Source organism: Coregonus lavaretus (genome assembly GCF_964263955.1).
Source record: "Coregonus lavaretus genome assembly, chromosome: 1".
Classification (NCBI taxonomy): domain Eukaryota; kingdom Metazoa; phylum Chordata; class Actinopteri; order Salmoniformes; family Salmonidae; genus Coregonus; species Coregonus lavaretus.
The window spans coordinates 29,043,004-29,064,371 of record NC_139988.1 but is presented as its reverse complement, the minus strand read 5'-3'; the positions used below and the strand labels follow the sequence as shown (position 1 = coordinate 29,064,371).

General features: G+C 41.2%; 1 protein-coding gene across 1 annotated transcript in view; it reads right to left on the bottom strand.

Moving 5' to 3' along the window:
• LOC311145208 (sideroflexin-1-like) overlaps positions 1 to 21,368 on the bottom strand; it is a 29,979-nt gene that overhangs the window by 7,901 nt on the left and 710 nt on the right. The window contains exons 2-4 of the mRNA XM_084181430.1: positions 4,727 to 4,909; positions 3,858 to 4,028; positions 2,352 to 2,450 (exon numbers count right to left, since the gene is read on the bottom strand). Of these exons, the coding sequence (XP_084037556.1) occupies positions 2,352 to 2,450; positions 3,858 to 4,028; positions 4,727 to 4,890 (434 nt within the window). The 5' untranslated portion in view covers positions 4,891 to 4,909. The remainder of the gene's footprint in view (positions 1 to 2,351; positions 2,451 to 3,857; positions 4,029 to 4,726; positions 4,910 to 21,368) is intronic.

The window sequence follows — 21,368 nt, the reverse complement described above, 5'->3', positions numbered from 1 at the left end:
AGTCATTCACAAGGTTAGAAATAATGATTTTTAATTGAAATAATAATTGTGTCCTTCAAACTTTGCTTCGTCAAAGAATCCTCCATTTGCAGCAATTACAGCCTTGCAGACCTTTGGCATTCTAGTTGTCAATTTGTTGAGGTAATCTGAAGAGATTTCACCCCATCCCTCCTGAAGCACCTCCCACAAGTTGGATTGGCTTGATGGGCACTTCTTACGTACCATACGGTCAAGCTGCTCCCACAACAGCTCAATAGGGTTGAGATCCGGTGACTATGCTGGCCACTCCATTATAGACAGAATACCAGCTGACTGCTTCTTCTCTAAATAGTTATTGCATAGTTTGGAGCTGTGCTTTGGGTCATTGTCCTGTTGTAGGAGGAAATTGGCTCCAATCAAGTGCCATTCACAGGGTATGGCATGGCGTTGCAAAATGGAGTGATGGCCTTCCTTCTTCAAGATCCCTTTTACCCTGTACAAATCTCCCACTTTACCACCACCAAAGCACCCCCAGACCATCACATTGCCTCCACCATGGTTGACAGATGGCATCAAGCACTCCTCCAGCATTATTTCATTTGGTCTGCGTCTCACAAATGTTATTCTTTGTGATCCGATCACCTCAAACTTCGATTTGTCTGTCCATAACACTTTTTTCCAATCTTCCTCTGTCCAGTGTCTGTTGTCATTTGCCCATCTTAATCTTTTCTTTTTATTGGCCAGTCTGAGATATGGCTTTTTCTTTGTAACTCTGCCTAGAAGGTCAGCATCCCGGAGTCGCCTCTTCACTGTTGTTTTTTGCGGGTACTATTTAATGAAGCTGCCAGTTGAGGACCTGTGAGGCGTCTGTTTCTCAAACTAGACACTCTAATGTATTTGTCCTCTTGCTCAGTTGTGCACCGGGACCTCCCACTCCTCTTTCTATTCTGGTTAGAGCCAGTTTGCGCTGTTCTGTGAAGGGAGTAGTACACAGCGCTGTACGAGATCTTCAGTTTCTTGGCAATTTCTCGCATGGAATAGCCTTCATTTCTCAGAACAAGAATAGACTGACGAGTTTCAGAAGAAAGTTAATTGTTTTTGGCCATTTTGAGCCTGTAATCGAACCCACAATTGCTGATGCTCCAGATACTCAACCAGTCTCAAGAAGGCCAATTTTATTGCTTCTTTAATCAGCACAACAGTTTTCAGCTGTGCTAACATAATTGCAAAAGGGTTTTCTAATGATCAATTAGCCTTTTAAAATTATAAACTTGGATTAGCAAACAACATGCCATTGGAACACAGGACTGATGGTTGCTGATAATGGGCCTCTGTACGCCTATGTAGATATTCCATAAAAAATCTGCCGTTTCCAGCTACAATAGCCATTTACAACATTAACAATGTCTACACTGTATTTCTGATCAATTTGATGTTATTTTAATGGACAAAAAATTGCTTTTCTTTCGAAAAAAATGACATTTCTAAGTGACCCCAAACTTTTCAACGGTAGTGTAGGTGCATCTCAATAGTCGAAATTGGCACCCTTTCCTTGTCTCCTTCCCTTCATCTGCAATGATCTGAAATAACAAGACAGGCGAAATCTCCTGATAGTGGAAACCTGTTGCTTTCACCGATCATGTGTTTTCAGATCGGTGCAGATGAGAGAAAGCCACTTTAGACTATTGAGATGCAGCCCGGATTTGTAAAGCCTCAATACCGGGGCTGTATGTATTAAACATCTCAGAGTAGGAGTGCTGATCTAGGATCAGTTCTGCCTTTTAGATCACAATGCATGAGATTACATGGACAGGGGAGACATGATCCTAGATCCGTACTCTTATTCTGAAACGCTTGATGCATATGGCCCCAGACCAGAAACACGTATGCAAATGCCTTGCTTCCTCTACCTGCTGCAGACATGGAAGGAGGGGTACAGCTACAGCCTTTCAGGTGGAATGGATGAGCATGCTGAAGAGTGGGGTATTATACCGCTGTAAGGGGAGGAGTGTAGTGGACTGGGGTTCCACTGGCTAGCCTCTGCTTTGCCCTGCAGGACAGGAGGCCTCCATACAGAGATAGGCTAGGGGTGCATCTCAATAGTCTACTATGGTCTTCTCTCCTTGTCTCTTTTCCTTCATCTGCGCCATTGGGAAAAGAGAAGACAGGTGAAAGCAACAGAGTGGAAATGTTATGGGGATTTGCTCCCACCTATCCATGTCCTTTCAGATCAGTACTGATGAAGGAAAGCAGATGAGGAGAGGAAGATACAGTAGCTAAGGCTATGAGATGCACCCTAGTACTAGCCAGTTACAGGTACAGTAGGGCTGGTTTAGTAATGTGGTTGTGGTGTAAGTGGTCCCAGTCCCTACTTGGTGGTGAGGGCAGCGTCTCCACTGCGGTTGCTGTAGTTGACCACAGCGTTGAAGGACTGGTTCACCCACTGCCAGAACACAACCGCTGGAGTCGTCCTGGAGGAGAGAGGTTCAAGAGAGGTGAGGAGAGTGGGAGGAGAGAGGGTAAAAAAGGGTGAGAGAGGGGAGGAGAGAAGGTGAGAGATGGTAAAGGGATTAGAGAAAGGGGAGATAAAAGGGAGGGGATATGGAAAGTCACAATTATGTAAACATGGGAGAGAAGGGTAGGGCAAGGGAAGAGACGAGAGAAGGAAATGGGGAGAAGGAAAGGGGGAGAAGGAAAGTGAGAGTAAGCATTCATCATTTCTGATATTTAATTCAGAGGCAGATTGCTTGAATTGCTCATAGAAAACAAAGCTAAATCACAACTTGTAAAATAAATACACTGCACTTCCGTGCAGTGTTTACATAATTGTGTTACAAAAAAATTAATGTAACCTTCATTTTAGCAGGGAAATCCCATTGAGACCTAGGCCTCTTTTTCAAGGGAGCCCTGCATGTACACAAATCATACAAATGCATAAATACAACGCATAAAAAAATAACATATTTACAAGCAATTTAAGAAAAGCAATCACATTCCAAAACACATAGTTCCTCCATCAACAACCTGAACTGCCCTAGAGGTAACAGCCTCAAGGTGCAGAGGAGCAGATCATTTCATACATGGGCCGGAAAAACACAGAATGCAGATTTACCTTATTCTGTGGTAAAACGGGACCTCTAGATTTAGCCATCCTTGTGATCGGGTCTGGTGACTCATTAGTCTGTAGTTTTACAATGAAGTAAGGTACGGTGGAAGTTTGTGCAAGAGGGCTTTATAAACAAAAAAGGTGCTATGCATCGATCTACGAAACTTAAGATTGCCTACATTCTGATATAGGATGCAATGATGTGTACTGAACCCGTCACCCGTAATAAAGTGAATTGCACTATGGTAAACTGAATCTGAATGCTTCACTGTAGTGGTAGCTGCATTCATATAAATGGAGTCACCATAGTCTAGCACTGGCAGGAAAGTTGACAGAATGATATGCTTTCTGCTATTCAGGGAGAGGCATGATCTATTTCTGAAGAAGCCCATTTTTATTCTCAACTAACTCATCCGTATGCTTTTTCAAAATATAACATTTTCATCAATCCAGATATTTATAAGCGGGGACTGTATGCACATCACACCCAAAAATAGCTGCAGTATGTTACTCTGGTCTTGCCCTCTCAGCAGAAATGTTTTGTTAGAGGGTGAGGTACTCAGAACATGAAATCTATCCACGTCATCCACAATAGCTGTGTCCTGAGTAAAATGACAATTCTAACATTTTACATGATCTATGCATTTTTCTCTTAGACAATTTCACCTCATCTGATCTTTTTTGATTGTGTTTACATGTTCTGTGTCTTATGCTACAAACAAATTGTATTTAACATGTATTAAATTGAAAACTGAATACACCCTAGTATTACCTGTAGAATGTGAGCATGCATCCGGTGATGGTCATGTTCATGGGGACCTGGGCAGACATGCGTCCCACCACCACCATCTTTTCTCCAGTGTCAGGGTGGAAGGCAGAGTCATAGATGTACTTGGCTCTCCACAGCTCATCTTCTGTTAGACCTGGCTTCACCACTCCTAACCTGGGACACAAGTACATCAAACTCTTTAAACAGTGACTGAATGAATGAGACAGAAATTCTTAGCATTGGGGCAAATAATTGTTATCTTTGATTCAACATGTGCTATCATAAATAGAGGCTAAGGCTTACCCTGCCTACAATTTTTTAACATAAAGCATTAAAGAAGAACATCCGTTGTTTTAAAGGAATGTGCCCATTTTTGCATTTGTTCATAACAAAGGCACGGCTTAGACTTACACATTTATTTGTGTGTTTTCAGACAATCTCTGGTGTAAGGGAGAAACCAGTATATCAGATGTTCCAACTTACAGGCCAAGCCTAATTAGTGGTCTGTCTGTCAAATGTTGTTTGTTTCCTTCTCTTATTATGCCGGGGGGGGGGGGGGGGGGGGATATCAGGTTAAGATGACAGCTAGCTAGCGTCTTGAACTCTTCAGTTCAGAGACACTGCTGTAGATTGTCTCCATGCTCATACATGAATGCATTTTGAGCCACAGAGTCAATAGATTTTGGTTTGATGCTTCCGATAATGTAAAGGTATTCCTTACACAAATTCCTTATCCTGTCCTCCATCTATACCTTTAATTCTCCCCAGTGACCCATGTGTTCTCAGTGTCTCACTGGACAGCAGTTCATTCCCACACCCGTTCCGCCGCGTTATCCTCACTCCTCCTTCCCTCTCTTCTTCTCCCACTGTACCTGTAGTTCTCCACAGTAACCCGTGCATCCTCCAGGGTCTCAGAGAACTTTAGGATGTTCCTGGGGTCGGTGACGAAGAAGAAGTGCTGGGCACGGCCCATGAACGTGCTCTGGTCCCATCGCGGCTCCTTGATGTTAATGTCCAGGGACAGATCTCCAGACATCCTTGCTTTACTTTGGGACCTGTTAACAGAAACATGTGTTAGTTAGGCATGTGTAAAAAATTTTAGGGGGACAAAAAGTCCTCCTCCCCAGCTAGACCTAAGACCTGATAGCACGGTAAGCCCCCCACCTCTCCGATCCATTTATAGCTCTCCCGCTTGCTTCCACTCTTTCTCTGCAGCCAAAACAACCCTAGTGATTGGAGGGGCACTCTGCACCTCTAGTCTCATCCTCAAATCATAATATAGGAGTGTTGTTGAATACAGAAAGTCAGGCCTAATCCAAATTCTCTGACGAATGAGCTTTCTCCGATATGCATCAGCATTATTAGCCTAAACACTATTGAAGGGAATTACATTGGCATCCTGAACTTTCTTTTAGCATTTCAGGCCATAATTCAACCTGACTGAAAAAGATGACCAGTCCAGCACAGTTTGCGAATAGGCCTAAGTTACTGGCTGTCTTTTACATGCATATCTAGGCTATGAATCACCGACCAAGGCTACATCAGAGCCTTGCAGTAGAACAATAAAAAAACGGAGCAATGAATAGCCTAGCTTTCAGGAACTAGAGTTATCATGATGTTTGGTTTCCTAGGTAATCAGATGATAAACAGAGGTCTTTCTAGCAGAGAAGGGTCTATGTGCAGACCACGTTTACTACATGCTGCGCCCACTGCCATTGAGGCTATTAGCTAGCTAAGACACTGGCACACAATGTCCTTCGCCCCCGCCTGCCGAGCACTGCTTTCCTGCAGTTACTTTAATATTATGGCGAGGGTAATCACTACCCGGTATAGCCCTTGATCACGACTCTCAGTTCCATTGCATTACACATCATTGGATGAAGGCGTCTTCTGTATGGGGGAGTTTTGTTAAGAGCCCGACGCTCAATCTGAACATTAAAACGCGTGGCTGGCGGTATAGTTTTGGAAGCATAAGGACCTTATCTTTCATATCAGTGAAAAATTATTTTCAAAAAACAAAAGGTTAAATTGATACAGACCTTGATAGGGTTAGGGTTAATGTGCCCACACGGTCATATCTATGTTACAGCTCTTGTTAAAGAAAGACAAGAGGTGACCACCTGTGCTTATTAGCTATCTAGCATGTGCCGAACACCTGTGTGTAAGCTCAACTCGGGAAGTGTAGTTTTGTCGAATGGAGGCACGCATAGCTGTATGGACCTGTGCAAAACTGCTGCAGTAAGTGTACCTTTTATTTGAAGGACTCTTTCTCGCTGATGAAAGACAAGGGTCATGTGGGGATCTATTTTCTCATAATTGGATCTGTATGTGATGAATAGCTTAGAAGGAATGCATTGGTGATTAAACATAGAAGGTTTATACTGTACTGATATGAATTGTTTCATATAACAAGCTGTGATTCATGTGAGGAACGTTAGGGGCTAGGATGAGAAAACTTGTATTTCTTACAGATACGAACACTGCCTCTTTGTTGTCTGTGAACCGTTGTCTGTGAACCGTCCTTGAACGTAGGTACTTACAGTACAGTGGAACGGTGTCTATGGGCGCTGACTCTACAGGTTGTTATAACAACTTATGCCTGGCAACAGTGTGCAACAGTGGAGCGCCAAGGGACTGGGACCAGCCGGTGCGCCAACGGATAGGCTGAGTAAGTCTAAACCACGCTCAGTCTCTACTCTGATTGGCCAGCAGGGAGTGGGAACTATCTCTGTCAGAGTATTTTAAGAAGAACTCATAACAATGGATCAGTTCTCTGTCTGCCCTGCGTGGTATTTCAGTGAGCCCGTATACGAACCATCATACTTATCATACATACATTTTGCATATAATACATTTAGCTTGGATTGAATATCTCTTGATTATGTTTTCCCTTATTCCAATACCAGATTTGAATTACGCAATTTCTAACAATTGGTGACCTCCGACTGTGATCTGGTAGCGGAACTTCGCTGGAATTCACCCAGCCCATTGGACATCGCTGTCGTCGAACGGTGTGTTTCACAAAGTGCCCGGGCTTCTAAAAACAGGTAAGCAGACACCTATTGTTATGTAACTAAAGTTCTGCACATTGGCTTTATCCAAATTAATTTTGTGAAGCACCTGTTTGATGTAAGTGAACCCTATTGTACTATAAATAACGATTACAGTATACTACTTCGATTTCATAATATACTATGCAAATGTTTGATAATTGTGATGGTTAAACCCATGGGAGTGCGAGCTATGACTAGAGGCTCATAGGAGGTACTTTAAAATAGATTAGACAGTGCGAGCTATGACTGAAGGCTCATAGGGGGTACTTTAAAATAGATTAGACAGTGCGAGCTATGACTGAAAACTTATAGGAGGTACTATAAATAGTTAGACAGTGCGAGTGTTGTCGTATGCATGAGAGTGTGAATGATAAACCTGTATACCTTGATAGAAAACTAATTGGGTATCAAAGACGTCTGTGGCTGTCCAAACTGTATAATTTGGGGATAACTGTTGGGTTTGTGGTTGCTTAAACCGTATAACCCGTTAATAACAATTGGGAACATAAAGCTAAAGTGATGAATGGCTAGTGTGTAAAATGTAAATGTAAATGTAGTGTGACTGAACTGAAACGTTTGAGCTGATATGATTGAACGGTGGCGTTTGATGTTAGACATAGCATAATACTGGTTTTAGGTGCTTGGGTTGAGGCTTTTTGGTTAATTATTTGATTTAACGTTTGATGTTTGACCCTGCAAAATACTGGTTAAACAATTAGACTGAAAATAATTCGGCTTATCGTTGAAATATAAATATGCACCGACTTTAACTAATTAGGTGAGAATAATTTGATTTAAATAAATAGACTAAAGTACTTTAAATAACGGCAGAATATTGGAAACACTCAAACGAAAAACAGCTCCTCAAAAAGCCTGTTCCAACTGGACACGGAAAGAGAGAGTTGCGAGGGGAGGGGCTGGAGACAGCGAAAGTGTGGCTTTTGGAGCGAGGAAAGACTGGGAGTTGGCTGGGAACACCACGGGGCGATTGTTTGAGAGGTGCCTGTGGGTTTCTGACGATATATACGTATGAACTTGCTCACCCGAACGTAGACGTACGTCATGGGTGAGAAAGTAGAGAATATTTACATTTGTATTTTTGGTAATTTGGCAGACGCTCTTGTCCAGAGCGACTTGCAGGAGCGATTGGGGTTGAGTGCCTTGCTCAGGGGCACATCGGCAGATTTTTCGCCTGGTCGGCTCAGGGATTAGAACCGGCGGCCTCTCGGTTGTTGGCGCGGCGCTATTGGTCACTAAGCTGCCTGCCGCCCCATATGAGTTTAAGGTTGTGCCGTTGTTTGATCATGTGATAAGGTTTAATGGGTAATCAGACCATAACTAATGTGGTTATGGAAGTAATGTATAGATAGTGGAGAGCCAATAGGGGGCTCCATTGAACTATTATGGTTTATTTGGCATTTCGGTGAAGTCTGTGTGTATGAGTGAATTCAACGGCTGGTGTGGGTGGTGACCGGATGCTATTGAGTATTTGGTTTGGTAATGTTGAATGGACTATTTGTAGCGTGTTTTGGGGTTAAATAGAAAAACTCACTTATTCAATAGGGAATGGGTGAAGGGAGAGAGAGTTTTTTGCTGAGGTGAAAGCTAGTGCGATTTTCATTTGGTGACGTCACTTGCTCTATGAACTGGAAGTAGTTGCTTTAAGAGAATCGCAGATGGTGTGGAGTGACTGGCGATGTATGTAGAGGGTTCCTGGTTCGAACACAGGTAGGGACAGTAGGTAAAGCTTTCACATTGGGGCTATAGACCTAGCTTACTATGTGGATTGGGAAATGTGAAAGGTTGAATTAGATAGCTTAAGTAGAAGTATTCTAGAAAGGTCTATGAAAATATGTTACAAGGTCCCCTTGCGCTTTCCCCGAAGGAGCAGGGGGGGGTGAGAGACAGTACATAGTTCAAAAATGATAGGGATGTGAGTTAAATGTGTGTTGGTAAATTATAGATAGTGTTTTATTAATTAGGGCCTAATCAGAGAGAACAGTTAAAGAAATTGAATAGCGAACTGAAATAATAAGATAGAGACAGTCAAGCGAGTTGGGTTGAGCTGTGGGATGCAAGTGGCATTGGCTGTTGTGCTGGGGGAATAGCGCCAGCCTGTGGTGGGTTCTGGATTTGTTATAAACAAACTTACATTTTAAACTAAAGTGATGGAATAGGCTACAATTATAACATTATCAGAAAAAAGGCACAATATAATGTGTAATAGGTTTTACAATTATTATGAATAGTTATTACAGTTATTATCATTGATCCAGTAATGATAGAAGGATAGTAGAGGAAAGGCAAGGGAGTAAATCTCATTTAGCGAAAGAAGAAGAGTATGAAGATATATTAGGGAGAAAATACCATTAACTGAGGGATATAAAACGTTTAGCTGAAAAAAGAAAACAGGAATAATTTACCTTACACCCTAATATAGACATTGCATTACTTTTGATGTAACCGTGATTGTATTGGCTAAAAACTGAAATATGACATTTACAGGGGGGACAGGAACAATAGAAGGGGAGACAGATTTTCCTAGGGGGTTGAACAAATAATTGATAATGGATCATTTGAGATGAGATCACAGGTAGCAGAGTTAGGGTAATCAATTAAATAATCAATGTATACTCGAGGAATTTTGAGTGTTTTATGGATTAGTTATGAGGAATTGGATTGATAAACAATTATTGATGGGTTAAGACTGGGGATATCTGTATCATGTTTTGTGTGTACTACCATCTTTAGATTATAACCAGGAGAAAGAGATTAGCTCATCTCATTGGAATGTTGCCCAGGGCTAGGGGGAGCAGTAGTGAAGTTAGGCAGTATTTAGGTCATAAAAGTGAGCTACCAAATTAAGTGAGGCCTGGCTATTTGTGGTTGTTGTTTTTCAAATTGGATTTTCAGCAGGTCAAGGGTGATAGGTCTTAGAGGAGCACGCACAGTGAATTTTATGGAGTTTTTTTAGGTTTTGGCTGAGTTTGGGGTATACAGTGGGGAAAAAAGTATTTAGTCAGCCACCAATTGTGCAAGTTCTCCCACTTAAAAAGATGAGAGAGGCCTGTAATTGTCATCATAGGTACACGTCAACTATGACAGACAAAATGAGAAAAAATAATCCAGAAAATCACATTGTAGGATTTTTTATGAATTTATTAGCAAATTATGGTGGAAAATAAGTATTTGGTCAATAACAAAAGTTTCTCAATACTTTGTTATATACCCTTTGTTGGCAATGACACAGGTCAAACGTTTTCTGTAAGTCTTCACAAGGTTTTCACACACTGTTGCTGGTATTTTGGCCCATTCCTCCATGCAGATCTCCTCTAGAGCAGTGATGTTTTGGGGCTGTCGCTGGGCAACACAGACTTTCAACTCCCTCCAAAGATTTTCTATGGGGTTGAGATCTGGAGACTGGATAGGCCACTCCAGGACCTTGAAATGCTTCTTACGAAGCCACTCCTTCGTTGCCCGGGCGGTGTGTTTGGGATCATTGTCATGCTGAAAGACCCAGCCACGTTTCATCTTCAATGCCCTTGCTGATGGAAGGAGGTTTTCACTCAAAATCTCACGATACATGGCCCCATTCATTCTTTCCTTTACACGGATCAGTCGTCCTGGTCCCTTTGCAGAAAAACAGCCCCAAAGCATGATGTTTCCACCCTCATGCTTCACAGTAGCTATGGTGTTATTTGGATGCAACTCAGCATTCTTTGTCCTCCAAACACGACGAGTTGAGTTTTTACCAAAAAGTTCTATTTTGGTTTCATCTGACCATATGACATTCTCCTAATCCTCTTCTGGATCATCCAAATGCACTCTAGCAAACTTCAGACGGGCCTGGACATGTACTGGCTTAAGCAGGGGGACACGTCTGGCACTGCAGGATTTGAGTCCCTGGCGGCGTAGTGTGTTACTGATGGTAGGCTTTGTTACTTTGGTCCCAGCTCTCTGCAGGTCATTCACTAGGCCCCCCCGTGTGGTTCTGGGATTGTTGCTCACCGTTCTTGTGATCATTTTGACCCCACGGGGTGAGATCTTGTGTGGAGCCCCAGATCGAGGGAGATTATCAGTGGTCTTGTATGTCTTCCATTTCCTAATAATTGCTCCCACAGTTGATTTCTTCAAACCAAGCTGCTTACCTATTGCAGATTCAGTCTTCCCAGCCTGGTGCAGGTCTACAATTTTGTTTCTGGTGTCCTTTGACAGCTCTTTGGTCTTGGCCATAGTGGAGTTTGGAGTGTGACTGTTTGAGGTTGTGGACAGGTGTCTTTTATACTGATAACAAGTTCAAACAGGTGCCATTAATACAGGTAACGGGTGGAGGACAGAGGAGCCTCTTCAAGAAGAAGTTACAGGTCTGTGAGAGCCAGAAATCTTGCTTGTTTGTAGGTGACCAAATACTTATTTTCCACCATAATGTGCTAATAAATTCATTAAAAATCCTACAATGTGATTTTCTGGAATTTTTTTTCTGAATTTGTCTGTCATAGTTGACATGTACCTATTATGAAAATTACAGGCCTCTCTCATCTTTTTAAGTGGGAGAACTTGCACAATTGGTGGCTGACTAAATACTTTTTTCCCCCACTGTATATGATTTCTTATGAGAATGAATGTCATGAGGACTTAATGAACACTTGGGATAACTAACATTTATGAAATATTTAGAATAATGGTAATGTTTGGTATACTATGGGATGGAACAGTTCGTTGAATAATTTCAATTTCCTCTGAACTCTGTTTTAACCTTCTGGTGTTAATTAATCATCCACACTAGTAAATTCTAAAGGCATGTGAGGAGGACTTTAAGATAGTAAAATAAACTAAGTTGAGGGTAATTTATAGTACTGTGAAAAGTGTGAAGAAGATTATAATTTGGTAATAATATATATGATTTAAACCATAAAATAACAGAAGAGAGAGTGGAGGGATGGCAATTGGATAATGAATTACCAATATTACCTAAGTGATTGTTTAGGTAGGTGGTAATATTGACACATGGGCAAATCATGTGTCAAAAGGGGGATGGTAGGAGATGGTAGGATTAAATAATAAATATATACGAAGGAGAGGACAAAATACTTTTTAAAAAACCAACAAGAATAGAAATTGAGAGCTGAACGTGTATGTGTGAAGATAGTTTATTAACCACACCCGTATGTCAGAGGTTTTGTGCCCCACAGGTGAACTAAAGGAGAAGGTGACCCACTATCTAACCAGGAGACTGGTGAGCATCCAGTCCCTAAAAGAAGAAAAACTGGAAGCAGGCCTGTTGGGAAGGGCCCTACCAAGTCCTATTAGATCCACCTGGGTGCATGTCACACACTGCAAAAAGGTAAACCCAGCTACACCTGACGAACAAACACAGAGTTAGGAGAAAGAACCGATCAACACTAGGGCTCAGGGGTTGGCTCCTTAACGAAGATTCCCTTACCATGTCTGATCATCCCTGTGTGAGTTCAATAGAAGGTAAAGCAATGGGTTGGCCTCTGGCGTCTGACATGTTCTCAGGGCGAGGGTGGGGATTCACAGGTCTCCCGACGGTAGGTAGCTGTCTGATTGTGGGGGCCATATTCCTAACACACTCAAACCCTCCTGATCAGCCAGAAGTAGTAGTTAACCTAACACAAGTTGATAAAATAATACCTGAGCACAGTCTACGAAGGCATAGGAGACAGCTAGACGTAGGGAAAGGGGAAGTACTAGGGACTGTAGGGAAGGACATCACCATATGTATGTCACCATGTACATCCTGGGACTATGTAGTTGCTCATACCAAGCGGGGGGGGGATATGTCAATCTCCATACACAGTTTAAGGACAGGTGTAGTATTGTGAAAGTAGGGAATTGCCAGAAATGGCAGTGCGACCCATATAAGGGTAGGTACTGTCTGAAAGTCTGAATAATGCTAAAACAGGTTACAGACCTGACAAGTGAGATATCCTATTCAACTGGGGCACCCTATAGAGTAAACCTCTCTGAGGGAGGTAGTGAGACCGGGGCTGTGGTGAAGATAGTGCAAACTATAGACCTGAAGAAAGTAGTACAGGTGGAGACGGGGTGAAGAAATCTTAACTTGTGGTTGGAGTGGATTCAGTATACGGCAAGAACTATGTCTAAAGAGGACTGTTATGCCTGTGGGACAGCCAAACCAAGGTTAACAACGTGGTGAATGTGGTGAAGGAGTCTTGTAGTAACTTGCACTATCTGTATCCCCCGATAACAAAGTCACCCCGACCTAGGTTGCCTCCGTTTGAAGTCTCAGGGGATTCTTATTATTTTTCTAGGACTAATAAGATAGGATACAGGGTAGGGCATCTTAGCTCCTGCTCCCACACAGAGAATGTCACAGCTAAAGAGACCATGACTAATCTCTCCTCTTGGTTGCAGCCAGAGGATTTTAGGAACCAAAACCAGGCCCGTGCTGACATCTGATGGTTGTGTGGTGATAACTGATTGTGAACTCACCTACATACGCAAACAATCAAACGTGTCAGAGACTGGTGAGTTGTCACGTAGAAAGTAGGGCCTCCTCCCGGGATCCTTTGATGAAAGGATATATATTGATGGGATAGGAGTACCTCGAGGGGTTCCAGAAGAATTCAAAGCTAGGAATCAGATCGCAGCTGGGTTTGAATCAAGTATTTTCTGGTGGTCAACAATTAATAAAAGCGTAGATTGGATAAATTATATGTACTATAACCAGCAATGATTTATAAACCACACTCGTGATGCAATAAAGGGATTGGCTGAGCAGACAGCGGCAACTAGCTTAATGACATGGCAGAATAGAATAGCTTTAGATATGCTTTTGGCTGAGCGGGGCGGGGTTTGTGTTCTGTTTGGATATATGTGCTGTACTTTCATCCCCAAACAATACAGCACCGGACGGGTCCGTGACCAAAGCGCTTCAGGGAGTGATCACGCTGGAGAACGAACTGGCTGAGAACTCTGGTATTGATAGCTCCCTAAACGGTTGGTTTGATAACATATTTGGTAAATGGAAAACTATTGTTGTAACTATTCTGGGTGAAGTTATAGCTTCTATGGGTATACTTGTTCTTTGTGGATGTTGTCTTATTCCCTGTGTCTGAGGGTTGGTGAGAAAGGAGATGGAGAAGGTGGTTTCCCAACAGATGGTGAGATACGGCCCAATCCCGGACTCCGACCTAAGGAATGAAGGATATGACCTACCAGGCTTGGTGGAGTGACACCCTAGAGGGTGTCTAAAGGGGGCCAAAATGTACTTCCCTGTTTGTGTTTTATGTTTTAATAATCTTGTGTTTTGTGTTCTATTAATCCTGTGTTTTATGCTTTATTAATCAAGTTAACCATTGTGATTGTTTATTCCTCCTGATGTGAAGGTAAAGGATTCCTGGGTGGCTGGTAGCCAACTCAGTACATGTTAGGTGTAGGGGAGGATGGAAGGTTTTTAACATTTTTTTTTTTTATAATAACATTTTAGTGTGAATCAATTTTTGTTATGCTGTTATCCTCATGCTTACTTATGTGTTGTTCAACTATGTTATTAGGAGTGACACCATAATGGGTGTCAAAAGGGGGAATCCAAATTTCCCTGAAATTTCTTATTCTGTTTTTTCTTATTTTGGCTTCACACCCAGTGGGTGTGAAAAGGGGGATTGTGGGGATCTATTTTCTCATAATTGGATCTGTATGTGATGAATAGCTTAGAAGGAATGCATTGGTGATTAAACATAGAAGGTTTATACTGTACTGATATGAATTGTTCCACATAACAAGCTGTGATTCATGTGAGGAACGTTAGGGGCTAGGATGAGATAAAACTTGTATTTCTTACAGATACGAACACTGCCTCTTTGTTGTCTGTGAACCGTTGTCTGTGAACCGTCCTTGAACGTAGGTACTTACAGTACAGTGGAACGGTGTCTATGGGCGCTGACTCTACAGGTTGTTATAACAACTTATGCCTGGCAACAGTGTGCAACAGTGGAGCGCCAAGGGACTGGGACCAGCCGGTGCGCCAACGGATAGGCTGAGTAAGTCTAAACCACGCTCAGTCTCTACTCTGATTGGCCAGCAGGGAGTGGGAACTATCTCTGTCAGAGTATTTTAAGAAGAACTCATAACAATGGATCAGTTCTCTGTCTGCCCTGCGTGGTATTTCAGTGAGCCCGTATACGAACCATCATACTTATCATACATACATTTTGCATATAATACATTTAGCTTGGATTGAATATCTCTTGAATATGTTTTCCCTTATTCCAATACCAGATTTGAATTACGCAATTTCTAACAGTCATATGTTTAGAAAGCCCTATCGCAAGCGATGATTATAGACGTTTCTACATGTTAAAACACTGCGTCGGGATAGTAGTTCACATGAGGTAGTCGTGGGCAAAGTTAATGGCTGAAAACTGAAGGCAGAACGCCGCCTAGAGTTTGAGCCCTATACCCGGTAGTTCCAAGCGAGAGTTGGGTTTGCTACACTACCTAGCTACTTCCCTCGCCATAACTTTAACAGAACTGAGGGGAAGCAGTGCTCGGCAGGCAGGGGCGAAGGACACTGTACCGGTGTCCCCTAGCGATCTAGCTGCATCCTCCTTCGGTAGGGTGTATTCGGCTGTTGGCATCCAACGTTAGTGTATTACCACCAGCTACTGTGTTGGAGTATGGGCCAGAGACAGCGCGGTATGTAGTAACCACAGTCTGCAGATAGAACAATAATGTCTAACTAGCTGAAGGTTACTAAAGAAGGCTCAGTGGTTACAGCGCTTTATGGATCAAAACATGATTGCTGCTACTTTAAAGGAATGTGGTTTCTAGCTGCCTGCAATATTAATGAACATGTTTAGGTCATCTGGAATGAGAGCAAAATGAATGAGTTGCATGCATAGTCCGCTGGGCCTATAATTTTGTTATGGAAATCAAGCTGTGAACTAAACAAATCCATAACAAATTGCATTTTCTTTTTGCATAATAGTTAAATGTCAATATGGTAGTTTGCAATGTCAATGCATTAGTGCCCACTTGTGTCCATACAGAACAAATGTCCTAACCAACTGGACAAAACAGCTGACAGATCAAATATACTGAACAAAAATATAAAACACATGTTTCATGAGCTGAAATAAAAGATCCCGGAAATTTTCCATATGCACAAAATGCTTATTTCTCTCAAATTGTGTCACCAAATTTGTTTACATCCCTGTTAGTGAGCATTTCATTTTTTTGTAAAGGTATCTGTGACCTTAACATGTGAAAGCCATAGATTAGGGCCTAATGAATTTATTTCAATTGACTGATTTCCTCATATGAACTGTAACTCAGTAAAATCTTTGAAATGGTTGCATGTTCCGTTTAGATTTTTGTTCAGTGTAGATTTGAACACCTTCCCTTCTTCCTTGTCTTGACATGTCAACATATGGTAGTGAGAACGTGGGGAAACAACCATTGTAGTTAGCGTATCGATGCCCCCTATCAGACGGAGCTCATGAACGGACACGCGGCTTCCTTCTTTTCCACGAAATTTGAAGAAGGCAACATCAGAAATGGTAGGTCCCGTGACTTTAAACATGTTTTAACTATCTATATGGCAACTAATGTCGATACATACATACTTAAGTTATCTTAAGACGGACGTGTCTGAACATACCCCAAATACTCTTTGCCATGTTACTCAATGACGTTGTTTGCTATGGGGAATGCTCAGAGAAACAATTTTGTAAACAAACAATGGAGAATTTGCTCACCCTCTTCGTGGAATTAGACCGCCAATGTCAATTGATTGCTAGACCATATTTAAACATGAAATATTGTGTATTTGATTACATTTACAACACTTTTGTACATTAAATGTAGCCAGGTTAATGCAAATTGTAAATGAAACGTGTCAAAGCAAAACGCAAGAAATCATTCAGATTGAGAATTTTAGCTAATGATTGATTGCTAGCTAGAACATATTTATTCTATTCTAGCTAGCTGTGGAATTGTAATATAACTATCTAGACTTTTAGTTACTAATGAGCATGGGCATTTATTCACTTTCACAAACTATACATTCTTCTACAACCCTTTCTGTTCCTGCCTGTCCTTTTATAATACCCAGGCTCCCCCTTGTCATTCAACCCCATTACACTAGGGCATCACATATCCCCTCTTCTTAATTAAGCAACATAGCACAATAACAATATAGTGTGATGCTTTGGCTAATAACACCACTGGGCCAACAACACAACTGGGCCCACAACACAATTGGGCCCTACATTACTGTGGTGTATAACAAAACACTAGCTATGTATCCCCCAGTTACTCAACCACCTGCAATGACAAGAGTAGACTCTGCCCACATAACTAGAACACAACCATAAACATGAGTTATTTCCTTCAGCTCCATTACACCAGGACATCACACTAGCTATTTTATATTATTAGCCAGCTAGCTAGATGGTCTTGAATTAAGGTGTAGTTAATTAATTACAGACACATATAAAATCATATCATAACCATCATATTGTCTTCTATTCCAGAACATCATGCCAAACATTAGCACATTGAGAAAGAACCTCAAGAAGATAAGGAAACTTTACTGCCAGGAAGCCATGGCTGCCACACTGGTGGAAGTGAAGGAGAAAAGGTTGTTAGTTAGGCCTTGGCAGATAGAGCCTCAGGCAAGATCAAACATGGCATGTCTAGCTAACATGTTGCATTCTCCTCACAGATAGGACCGCTGCTGCTGCCTCCGCCTCCTCCTCAACCACCCCAGCAGGGCCCAAGACACGTGTTCCGCCTCCTATGCCAACCAATAAAAAAAGTGTTTTATTTTCTAACCATTGAATCTGATGTACAACTGATGTAAAGACTTCACCATTATCTAGCTATCACAGTTTATTAAATGCATATGCTCTCTCTCTCTCAACAGGCCACAAAAGAAAAAGTAAATTTAAAGTCAACAGTTCCTTGTGTGGCAGATGCACGGTGGAGTTCCCTCCCACCAATGAGGACACACCGTCTTGGGTCCGGTGTGAAAACTGTCACAAGTGGTTTCACTTCAGTTGTGTGGGGTGGAAGAGGAGGATGATGTACAATATATATGCACATGGTGTAGCTCTTGAAAAACAAATCAGTTAAAATAATTTTTGGGGTGGGTGGGATGTGGGTTTAGTTATGTGTTATTCTAATAAAAGTTATATAGCCATAAGAACAAAAAAACACTGTGGTTCTCTCAATTTTGCATTAGAATAAAAACAAAATTGTTCAAGTAAAAATGATCAACTGTAAAACGCCCCTAGTAGAATGTTTGTTTGATGCTAATGCGAACTGAAAAAAAAAAGCTAAAGGCAGGTTAGAATGATTATTTTCCTAATTACTATCATTTTGATTGTTGATACTATTACTATTGCAATGAATTAATAATAATCAAAGATGGTTTAAACATAATCAAGGATTTTAAGATGCAAATACCAAGACATTTGCTTGTTATTATGCTTTTTTTTGTCTTGTTCCTGAGAATAGCGCACAAATAAATATCCACAGGGTTGCAACATTCTGTAAATAATGAGAATTGAGTCCCATGAAGTGGCGTTGCAACATTCTGTAAATAATGAGAATTGAGTCCCATGAAGTGGCAGGTGTCGATACTTTCATTGTTGATCAATAGAATTAGACGAAGTAAAATCAGAAAGACTGTTCGCCAATGCGTTGATCACGTGACCGTTAGAGAAAACCGCATCCGAGAATTTGTTTCTACCGGACGCCCTCGTTCGGACTATTCACAAAGAAAATTGGGTAAAGTAGAACAGACACACATTATACATACTTTGTTATAACCCACATGGACATGTGAATCCATCATTTAATTTTGTTTTAACGGAAACGCATATATATATATATATATATATATATATATACACACACACATACACAGTACCAGTCAAAAGTTTGGACACCTACTCATTCAACGTTTTTTCTTTATTTTTACTATTTTTAACATTGTAGAATAATAGTGAATACTTCAAACTATGAAATAACACATATGGAATCATGTAGTAACCAAAAAAGTGTTCAACAAATCAAAATATATTTTATATTTGAGATTCTTCAAATAGCCACCCTTTGCCTTGATGACAGCTTTGCACACTCTTGGCATTCCCTCAACCAGCTTCATGAGGTAGTCACCTGGAATGCATTTCAATTAACAGGTGTGCCTTGTTAAAAGTTAATTTGTGGAATTTATTTCCTTCTTAATGTGTTTGAGCCAATCAGTTGTGTTGTGACTTGGTGGGGGGTTGGGGGGGGACATTTCAAGAACTTTCTTAAAGTGCAGTCGCAAAAACCATCAAGCGCTATGATGAAACTGGCTCTCATGAGGACTGCCACAGGAAAGCAAGATCCAGAGTTACCTCTGCTGCAGAGGATAAGTTCATTAGAGTTACCAGCCTCAGAAATTGCAGCCCAAATAAATGCTTCACAGTGTTGAAGTTACAGACACATCTCAACATCAACTGTTCAGAGGAGACTGCGTGAATCAGGCCTTCATGGTTGAATTGCTGCAAAGAAACCACTACTAAAGGTCACCAATAATAAGAAGAGACTTGATTGGGCCAAGAAACACGAGTAATGGACATTAGACTGGTGGAAATCTGTCCTTTGGTCTGATGAGTCCAAATTTGAGATTTTTGGTTCCAACCGCTGTCTCTTTGTGAGATGCAGAGTAGGTGAACGGATGATCTCCGCATGTGTGGTTCACACCGTGAAGCATGGAGGAGGAGTTGTGATGGTGCTTTGCTGGTGACACTGTCTGTGATTTATTTATAATTCAAGGCACACTTAACCAGCATGGCTTACCACATTATTCTGCAGCGATACGCCATCCCATCTGATTTGTGCTTAGTGGGACTATCATTTGTTTTTCAACAGGACAATGACCCAACACACCTCCAGGCTATGTAAGGGCTATTTGACCATGAAGGAGAGTGATGGAGTGCTGCATCAGATGACCTGGCCTCCACAATCAACCGACCTCAACCCAATTGAGATGGTTTGGGATGAGTTGGACCGCAGAGTGAAGAAAAAGCAGCCAACAAGTGCTCAGCATATGTGGGAACTCCTTCAAGACTGTTGGAAAAGCATTCCAGGTGAAGCTGGTTGAGAGAATGCAAAGCTGTCATCAAGGCAAAGGGTGTCTACTTTGAAGAATCTAAAATATATTTTGATTTATTTAACACTTTTTTGGTTACTACATCAAAACTATGAAATGTAGTAACCAAAAAAGTGTTAAAAATCAAAATATATTTGAGATTCTTCAAATAGCCACCCTTTGCCTTGATGACAGCTTTGCACACTCTTGGCATTCTCTCAACCAGCTTCACCTGGAATGCTTTTCTAACAGTCTTGAAGGAGTTCCCACATATGCTGAGCACTTGTTGGCTGCTTTTCCTTCACTCTGCCGTCCGACTCATCCCAAACCATCTCAATTGGGTTGAGGTCGGGGGATTGTGGAGGCCAGGTCATCTGATGCAGCACTCCACCACTCTCCTCCTTGGTAAAATAGCCCTTACACAGCCTGGAGGTGTGTTGGGTCATTGTCCTGTTGAAAAACAAATGATAGTCCCACTAAGCGCAAATCAGATGGGATGGCGTATCACTGCAGAATGCTATGAAATAGTTTTGATGTCTTCACTATTATTCTACAATGTAGAAAATAGTAAAAAATACTGTATATGTTTTATTTTTCATTTAAAAAACGGAAATAGCGTCTGGTAGAGGGCATCGATACGCTAACTACTTGTAAAAAAATAACTGTACCCTAAAATTAAACAAAGTGAACCCGAATGATATGGAGGACTAAAAGTGCCACAATTAAATAAATAAATACACCATTAAATAATTACTTAAATGTGTCATTAATTAATTAAAATTAGAATTAAATACATAAATGTGTAATTAAATGTATCATTAATTAATTCAAATACCGATTCATTTTATGTAAAATACATATATAATTATTTCACTATTTACATTTACATTTCATGATCCTGCATTGCAGTGATTCATGAATTACTTCAAACTGTCAAACTGACCCATCAAAGTCAGTGGGCGGGGCTAACGCGAATCTAGTCTGATCCATTGCTTTGGTCTGAAGTAGAGTAGGCCAACCTGGATAGAGACAATGGAGGATCTCCGTGAACTTTCCAGGGAGTTGGTTAGAGACATTTTAAACTTAGCAGAGGATGTAGAAGCAGGACCTGCTGACATTATCCGGAATTGATTTGTCTTGGCTTGATGCAGAGGGTAACCAATCAGGCGTTAGGTTCCGCCTACCAACTTTTGATGGGTCAGTTTGACAGTTTTAAGTAATTCAGGAAGCACTCCAACGCAGGACCATGAAATGTAAATGTAAATAGTGAAATTATTATATATGTATTTTACATAAAATGAATCGGTATTTGAATTAATTAATGACACATTT